Source organism: Alligator mississippiensis, chromosome 2 (genome assembly GCF_030867095.1).
Source record: "Alligator mississippiensis isolate rAllMis1 chromosome 2, rAllMis1, whole genome shotgun sequence".
Classification (NCBI taxonomy): domain Eukaryota; kingdom Metazoa; phylum Chordata; order Crocodylia; family Alligatoridae; genus Alligator; species Alligator mississippiensis.
In genome coordinates this window covers 173125782-173135226 of record NC_081825.1, presented here as the reverse complement: position 1 = coordinate 173135226, position 9445 = coordinate 173125782, and the positions used below count along the sequence as shown (strand labels likewise).

General features: G+C 47.6%; 1 protein-coding gene across 1 annotated transcript; it reads right to left on the bottom strand.

Annotated features, from left to right (window-relative positions):
- Window positions 1-3322: 3322 nt before the first annotated feature.
- LOC102563828 (olfactory receptor 5G9-like) lies at window positions 3323-5111 on the bottom strand. Its single transcript, XM_019485791.2, has one exon. It carries the CDS (start codon window positions 4969-4971, stop codon window positions 3934-3936), a length of 1038 nt encoding a protein of 345 aa, XP_019341336.2. The 5' UTR covers window positions 4972-5111; the 3' UTR covers window positions 3323-3933.
- Between the last annotated feature and the right edge of the window lie 4334 nt (window positions 5112-9445).

The following is a 9445-nucleotide window of genomic DNA, read 5'->3' as shown; positions in this document are numbered from 1 at the left end:
GGTACTTTGCGTCAGTCTTTCATCAGTCCCATGGGACACCCATGTCCATTACGGGACAGGGAAGTCCAGGTGAGAGAGATCCCCTGCCCTCCATCAATGCTGACCTTGTGAAGGAACACCTTGAGAAGATGGATACCTTCAAGTCAGCCGGCCCTAACAATCTACACCCGTATACTCAAGGAGCTGGTGAGCATCATAGCCCAGCCTCTGGCACAGATCTTTGAGAACTCCTGGTGCTCTGGTGAAGTGCCCGAAAACTGGAAGAAGGCCAATGTGGTGCCTATCTTCAAGAAAGGGAGGAAAGTGGATCTGGCATATTATAGGCCCATCAGCTTCTATCCCGGGGAAGATCTTAGAAAAGTTTATTAAAGAGGCCATCCTTAATGGACTGGCCAACACCAACATCCTGAGGGATAGCCAGCAAGGGTTTGTTGCGGGTAGGTCTTGCTTGCCAATCTCATTTCCTTTTACAACCAGGTGACCTATCACCTGTACAAAGGAGAAGAGATTGATGTCATATATCTTGACTTCAAAAGAGCCTTCGATCTGGTATCCCATGATCACCTCTTGGTAAAACTGGCCAATTGTGGCCTTGGGTCCACCACAATCCGCTGGCTGGGAAATTGGCTCCATGGTCAGACCCAAAGGGTGGTAATTGACGGAAGTCAATCTTCATGGTTCCCTGTGACCAGTGGGGTCCCCCAAGGCTCAGTCCTTGGGCCCATATTGTTCAATATCTTCATTAATGATGTGGACACTGGAGTCAGAAGCAGACTGGCCAAGTTCGCCGATGACACCAAACTTTGGGGCAAAGCATCCACATCTGAAGACAGGAAGGCGATCCAGGCTGACCTGGACAGGCTCAGCAAATGGGCGGACGAGAACCTGATGGTGTTTAACACTGAAAAATGCAAGGCTCTCCACCTTGGGAGGAAAAACCTGCAGCATCCTTATAGGCTCAGCAGCGCTACGCTGGCTAGTACTACAGAAGAAAGAGACTTGGGGGTCATCCATTGCCCACATCTATGAGGAGTTGTCAGCCCAGATTTGGGAGCATGGGCATGATGCCCATGCTCACATATGCTTACTGCACAGTAAACTACACTACTGCACCGTTAATCATCTCATGGAGATGTGCCCACGGAGACACAGAGTACCATTACACACAGTAAGGGAGCAGCAATGGGACTGAGATCTTCACTCTTACCTGACAGCAGCCATGGCAGGGTATTCAGATAGGGACTACATACATTTGAAACACAAAACTGCTACCCCATGGCTCTCCATCAGCAGAATGCCACACAGCTTCTTAAGGGGACAGACAACCCTATTGCATGCTCCCAGCCAGAAAGGAGCAACATGGTTCTCTGGAATGGGTGTCCCTTCCCAACATTTGCTATTTCAGCTGCCATAGATGGTAAAGCTCCTGCATGAGAGTCCCAAGCAAGTCTAGGTGGTTGCTCCCCTGGGTTAGTTTTCCAATGACTGACTACCTCTGTTCAGTTTCAGTCAAAGTTCAATAGTTAATGTTTTCATAGATTCATAGATGTAGGGTCGGAAGGGACCCAAGTAGATCATCCAGTCTGACCCCCTGCCTGGGCAGGAGAGAATACTGGGCTTATATGACCCCAGCTAGATAATTGTCAAGCCTCGTCTTAAAGACCCCCAGGGTAGGAGCGAGCACCACTTCCCTTGGAAGTTGGTTCCAGATTCTAGCCGCCCTGACTGTAAAGTAGTGCCTTCTAATGTCCAGCCTGAACCTACTCTCAAAAAACTTAAGGCTATTATTCCTTGTTACTCTGGGAGGTGCTTGGGTGAACAGGGTGCCTTCCATTCCCCGCTGGTCCCCCCTGGTAAGTTTGTAGACGACCACCAGGTCCCCTCTCAGCCTTCTCTTGTGAAGGCTGAACAGGTTCAGGTCCCATAGCCTCTTCTCTTAGGGCCTGCCCTGCTGCCTTCTGATCATATGAGTGGCCCTCCTATGGACCCTCTCGATGTTGGCCACATCCCTCCTAACATGCAGCACCCAGAACTGGACACACTACTCCAACTGTGGCCTGACCAGTGTCGCACAGAGGGGGAGGATCACCTCCTTGGCCCTGCTCGTGATGCATCTGTGGATGCATAACAAGGTGCGGTTAGCCTTACTGACCGTGTCCTCACATTGGCGCCCCATGTTCATTTTGGAATCGATAATGGCTCCAAGATCTCTTTCTGCCACTGTTTTTGAGAAGGGAGTTCCCCAGATTATAGGCATACTGCTGGTTTTTACTGCCCAAGTGCAGTACCCTGCACTTTCAGTATTGAATCCCATCCTATTCTCATTTGCCCACCCCTGTAACCTGTCCAGGTCCAGCTGTATCCTGTCCCTCCCTTCTAGCATGCCCACCTTGCCCCGGATCTTGGTGTCGCTAATAAAGAGATTAAACAGTGCGGGCCCAAGGACCGAGCCCTGGGGGACCCCACTGCCCACATCCTTCCAGGTCAAATATGACCCGTCCACTACCACTGTCTGGGTGCAGCCCCTCAGCCAATTTGTGACTCATCTGACTGGGTAGGCATCAATGCCACAAGTTTAAAGTGTTCCTTAAGGCTGTGCATTTATCCCCATTCCTCCTTTAATAAACCCTATTTAGCTGAATGTTGTCTGGAAGTGAGGAAGTTTGCTCACTTCAGCACATCCATTTTAAATTACTTTTTCCAAGATTCTAGGTGGGGCTTGACCCAGATCTGTAAAGTTGGTGTTAAACCCCTAAACCTGAGCCTGGCCTCTAATCTAATTCTCGTCTCTCCTCACCTTGACTGTTAAAGCAGTAGGAAATCTGATCAAGCTGAGGCACAGATTGACCAGAACCCAGGCCCCTCTCTGGTGCTTCTTTTGAAGCTCATCCCCTGGGCAGCCATAAGAGGAAGGCATGTCAAAGATATGTGCAGCCAGGAGGAAAAAAGCAAATCAGGTTGTATGTGCATCTGTGAAGTGGCCTAGAAGCCAGGGGCTCAGGGTTCAGAAGCTGCTCCCTTTCACTGCCATCCATACATTTTTTTTTGTCCTGTGTCAAGATCAGTGACTGAGCTTCAAAAGGAATAGCAGAGAAGTGGCTGGGTATTTGCTGATCTGTGGCATGAAGGCCACAGCACAGTACTAGAAACTGAGAAAGACACAGGTTTCACCCAGAGGGGGTTTAATATGCCCAGAACCCAAGCCTTCTTGCCCCTGAGGATAGTACCCTAGCCACTCTGGCATGGAACAGAGGGGAGGGAAAGAAGGAACGGAGGTCTCTCACATAGTCCTTTTTATCAGTGCCCATACCCTCTCCGTGTTCTTATGTATAAGTTTATAGACCAAGGAACAGAATCCCTTGGTCAAGTGCCAAAAATGCCATTGGAATGATGAATAGGCTCTTAGACAACAAGGAAAGTAGAGAATACTACCCCAAATTTCTAATTATCCCTTCTTTAATAAAATAAAACACATTTCTATGGAAAACTACTGATTTTTAATAAATAAGTGGTGTTTTTTCTTTGCTGAGCTGAATAACTTAGGATAGATAATGCATGTTGTAACTGTTGAGGAGTGTATTCACTGACAATGGGAAAGTTCCAATGCAGTTCATTCTCAAGCAGGGGTAATACACACTGGGTGCATCTACACATCACCCTACGTTGCCACAGTGATCACGTGACTACACATGATTGGCAGCTACTTCACCATAGCAGCATGCTCCCCATTTTAGTGTGCTGCTATGGTGAAGTAGCAGTGAAAACTAACCATGTGCCACAAGTATGGCTCAGTACAGGTGGTTACTGCACCATGCTCTTGTACTTCCGAAAGGAAATACTGAAGTACAGTGCAGTAACAATGTTGCCATAGGGTGGCATGTAGACTCACCCACTGAGATAAAACTTATAGATCAGGTATTGGTTTATAAGTTCTTACTGCTTTCTGCACAATAGTTTATCTCCTATAAAGGAGTTTCTTTTCTTCATCACTCTCCTCAGGGCATCCTTCACTTCCTTGTTCCTCAGGCTGTAGATCAGGGGGTTCAGCATGGGGGTCACCACTGTGTAGAACACTGAGGCCACTTTGTCCTGATCCCTTGAGTAGTTTGTGCTTGGCTGTAAATAGATGAACAGGCCAGTCCCAAAGAAGATGCTGACAGCTGTAAGGTGGGATGCACAAGTGGAGAAGGCTTTGCGCTTGCCCTCAGCAGAGTGGATCCTAAGGATGGTAATGAGGATGAAAACATAGGAGATAATGACTATCAGACTGCTGACTACCCCTGACAAATAGGCCACTGTTATGAGGACAATGTGATTGATGGTAGTATCGGAAGTGGAAAGTGATAACACTGGGGAGATGTCACAGAAGAACAAGTCAATTATATTGGAACCACAGAAGGAGAGTTTTAACATGCCTGTAGCTTGTGCCATTGAATTTATACATCCAGCTAGAAAAGAACCAGCTACCGAATGGACACAATGCCTCGGATGCATGACAGCCTGGTAGAGGAGTGGATTACAAATGGCGACATATCGGTCATATGCCATTGCAGCCAGGAGGAAACATTCTACTACAATAAACAAAGTGAAAAATAAAATCTGGGTTGCACATGCAGCATAAGGTATGGCTTTCTTGTCTGCTAACAAATCCACTAACATCTTGGGGGTGACAACTGTGGAGTAACAGAGATCTACAATGGACAAGTTACTGAGGAAAAAGTACATGGGGGTGTGAAGTCGGACATCAATCCTGATAAGTGTGAATATACCAAGATTCCCCAGCACAGTGACAATGTAGATCACCAAGAACAGCACAAACAGTACAGTTTTAAATTTTGGATGATCTGTGAATCCCTTGAGAATGAATTCTGTCACCTGGGAGCAATTACCTCCAAATTTTCCATGGTACATGGCTCTTTGTGTAGTATGTGGATTAACCCAAGGAAATGGCTGAAGTGTATTTATTCCCATGAATGTCTGCAAGCTGTCTACAGTGCAGTTGTATTATAGGCTTTCAGATTCTACACACAGGAGTGTATTCCCTTGGTGTCTTCTCTGGTCAATGTGTGTCACTAATCTTGTCTAGATAACAAGGAGAGTCAGGACAGTTTGCTCCTAAAATACAAGTTAGATAGACAGCAATTAGAAAATGGAAAAAACAAGCAAACAATATACACAAAATCTTGCACCAGGAGTTCTTTTCATGAGCTCCTCTGTGCCAAATGTGTCCCTGCTGAGCAACTGCAGTTTATCCTCCACATTTCTTCTTTATTCCCCATCATGACACATTGGCCACTTGTACACGTGACAGGAGTTTAGTTCTCCCTAAATTGAAATGGTGGGTTTTTAAAAATCGGTGGGTTTTTAATTCTGTCAATTAAAAATCCACTGCTTCAATTTAGGGACTTCTGTAACTGTAACAAAACAGTGATGACCCCCTGTCAGCTCACACCCTGCACACTGCTGCCACAGGCAGGCTCTGCCAGGAAAAAAAAAAATAGTGGTGAGGAGCCCAATCCTTTTCTTTTTCTGCCCAGAGCCTGCTCACCTCTCCTGCAGCTGGGGAACAAGCTGCCTGCGGGCCCTGGGCTGTGGGGACCCCTGGTCCTTCCCTCCATGGTGGTGGAGCCCCCCGGGCAGCACTTGCCTGCTAGCACCCCACCCAGACAGCACTGGGTGGCACCACCACCACAGAGGGAAGGATCAGGGCCCCTCGCAGCTCAGGGGCTGCACAACCCAGTGGCAGGTCATACGGGCAGGCTCTGCCAAGAAAAAGAAAAGGCAGTAAGGGGCATGGTTTTCAACCTTTTTTAATAAGTATACCTCTGGCAGCCCCCTTTTTAATAAGTTTACCCCGGAGCGGGATGGCGAGCAGCTGGACGCAGTACATGAGGCAGGGGTGGTGAGCAACCGGATGCAGTGCAGTGAAGGGAGTGGCGAGTGGCCAAACGCAGGTTGCAGGGGGCACGGAGAGTGGCAGCAGTGCAGAGTCTGTGTGGCCCTACTCTCACTCCACCCTGGCCCTGCTCCTGTGAGGCAGAGCTGTGGGGTGATGGCACTCCATCCCCACCCACCCCCGTGTATCCCTTGGACCTTTCAAAGTACCCCCAGGGGTATGTGTACCCTCAGTCGACAACCCCTGACCTAGGTAACTGTTGATGACTAGAGTTCGGGGATGCCTGTGCAGATCACGCCAAAGCTCCCTTTACATAGCAATCACACCTCTGCATATGCAGCAACTTCACCTCCGATTGCTAGGCAGAGAGACCAAGGGAGGCAGCACTGCTCAGCATGACACACTGGGATCTCACCACACAAGCATGGTGGCTGAGATAGAGATTTTGATAGGCATCACAGAAAAGGAAATTCATAGGGAAGCACTGGAAAGAGAAGAATGGAGGATCTGCAGGTATTTAGGGAAAGCTATTCTAGAGGCTGGGGGCAGCCAAGTAGAAGATCAAAGGTGCTAGTTTCAAGTAATAAGACATTGTCCCCAAGACAGACTGGGAAAGTTCCAGCATTTGGGATGTTCTCATTTCAGTACAGCCCAATGGGGATACACTATCTTTATCAAGACAGAATAAGATTTCCTCACCAAGGACTTCCATCACCATCATTCTATAGCAAATATTTTCCTCTCTTTCAAGATCTTTTTTCTATTTTTCTCTCCCTCTCCTCCCTTTTTAAATATACACCCTAACCTAGTTAGATGAATATCTGAGATTAGATAGCATTCCCCTTCTAAGGTGAATATCCCCTTCTCCTTCTCCCTGAATCACCCACTGCAATTTCATGTATTAGGAGAAATTCTATAAAACTGACCGTGTTTCTGATGCAGCTCATTGTCCCTTCACTTCAGAATGAGGGGAGGGGGGAAATGGACCAGCTCCAGCTCTGAGATCCATAACAGGAGTTGGTCACAAGTTGCCTCTTCCTTCTTTCTCTTGCAGTTGCTCTAATTTACTTGAGGGGGGAGGGGGGGAGGCAGGCAGGCTGGGAGCTTTTCTGGGCTCTCATAACTAGGGAAAAGGGGCCCTGGGAGCACCTCAGGTCCCAGAGGTCTAAATGCATGGAAAGCAACACATTAACATATCTCTATGCCATCTGTATTGGAAACAAATTATACATAGAGGACCCAATACTGTTTCCACTGATTCCATATCGTGACCACAGATCTGAATGGAGATGTGACCTAAACCAGATTGTTATGCATATATATTCTAAGACAAACTTTGCTCAGTTCTTAAAGAGCTTGAGGGGGAAAAAGACTATGTAAAAAAAATCCCATTATAAGTCTAGTTATTCCCCAGATCAGAAGAGAACCTTACTTCCTTAACAGGAACACACTGCTAGATAAAACAGATTATCTGGAAAAACAGATTATCTAGCTTGCAGTCCCACCTTACTTCATGCCCAAATGTTGTTAGTACTGTGTCACATTTTTTAATGTTAAAGATACCAAATACTTATCATACCATTTGTTTCTCTCACAGTGATCAGCTGTGAATATGTTGGGTGAGTCATGTTAATACCTACTACCTCAGTTCTCTCCTTTGTGAAATGGAGCACATGAAAATTACCCCTGTACAAAGGGCTTTGAGAGCCGTGCATTACAGCTGCCAAAAATACTGCTTTTTATGTATTCATGAAAATTGAACCTTTTTCTGCAGGTGGTGGGAAAAAGGAGAGCAAAACAAGAAGCTAACGTAGATGATTGAAAGACTGATGTTCAATATCAACCTCTGTTATTCAGCACAGCAGAATGTCCATCTGGTGAGAAGTCTGGGATTCAGGATTCCCAAGAACTAGATCATACATCAGAATGGTGCAAAGCTGCAGCTCCCATAGACAGCAGAATAATTTTTTCATTGTCTACCTACACTGACACAGTAGAGAAACAGAGTGGAATGAAGCTTGAATGTACAGAGTCAGATCTCCCAGATTATGCAAATCCACTACTCTGGTTGTAGTTGTACTGGGGACCAAGTCATAGATTAGGGACTCCAAGCACTATGGGCTACACAAACTCACAGTTCATAAAACAACAGTCTGCTTCTGCTCAGTTCCACTGGCCTTGATTCATAGATTCATAGATGTTAGGGCTGGAAGGGACCTCAATAGATCATCCAGTCTGACCCCCTGCATAGGCAGGAAAGAGTGCTGGGTCTAGATGACCCCAGCTAGATGGTTATCTAACCTCCTCTTGAAGACCCCCAGGGTAGGGGAGAGCACCACCTCCCTTGGGAGCCCGTTCCAGACCTTGGCCACTCGAACTGTGAAGAAGTTCTTCCTAATGTCCAGTCTAAATCTGCTCTCTGCTAGCTTGTGGCCATTGTTTCTTGTAACCCCCGGGGGCGCCTTGGTGAATAAAACCTCACCAATTCCCTTCTGTGCCCCCGTGATGAACTTATAGGCAGCCACGAGGTCGCCTCTCAACCTTCTCTTGCGGAGGCTGAAAAGGTCCAGTTTCTCTAGTCTCTCCTCGTAGGGCTTGGTCTGTAGGCCCTTAACCATACGAGTGGCCCTTCTCTGGACCCTTTCCAGGTTATCCGCATCCCTCTTGAAGTGCGGCGCCCAGAATTGCACGCAGTACTCCAACTGCGGTCTGACCAGCTCCCGATAGAGGGGAAGTATCACCTCCTTGGACCTATTCGTCATGCATCTGCTGATGCATGATAAAGTGCCATTGGCTTTTCTGATGGCTTCGTCACGCTGCCGACCCACGTTCATCTTGGAGTCCACTAGGACTCCAAGATCCCTTTCCACCTCTGTGCCACCCAGCAGGTCATTCCCTAGGCTGTAGGTGTGCTGGACATTTTTCCTCCCTAGGTGCAGCACTTTGCATTTCTCCTTGTTGAACTGCATTCTGTTGTTTTCTGCCCACTTGTCTAACCTGTCCAGGTCTGCTTGCAGCTGTTCCCTGCCCTCCGGCGTGTCCACTTCTCCCCATAGCTTTGTGTCATCTGCAGACTTGGACAGAGTACATTTCACTCCCTTGTCCAAGTCGCTGATGAAGACATTAAAGAGTATAGGTCCAAGGACCGAGCCCTGCGGGACCCCACTGCCCACACCCTTCCAGGTCGAAGCCGACCCATCCACCATGGCTCTCTGGGTGCAACCCTCCAGCCAATTCACCACCCACTGGACTGTGTAGTCATCCAAGTCACAGCCTGTTAACTTGTTCACCAGTATGGGGTGGGATACCGTATCGAAGGCCTTCCTGAAGTCTAAGTATACGACATCCACCCCTCCTCCTGTGTCCAGGTGTTTCGTAACCTGGTCATAAAAAGAGACTAGATTCGTCAGGCATGATCTGCCTGCCACGAACCCGTGCTGGTTTCCCCTCAGCATAATTTGTCCTGCCAGGCTCTCGCATATGTGAGCCTTGATAATTTTTTCAAAGACTTTGCCAAGGATGGAGGTGAGACTGACTGGCCTATAGTTG

Bases quoted from the DNA above. Each gene is read 5' to 3' on its own strand.
- LOC102563828 (XM_019485791.2), bottom strand. From the start codon at position 4,971: ATGGGAATAAATACACTTCAGCCATTTCCTTGGGTTAATCCACATACT.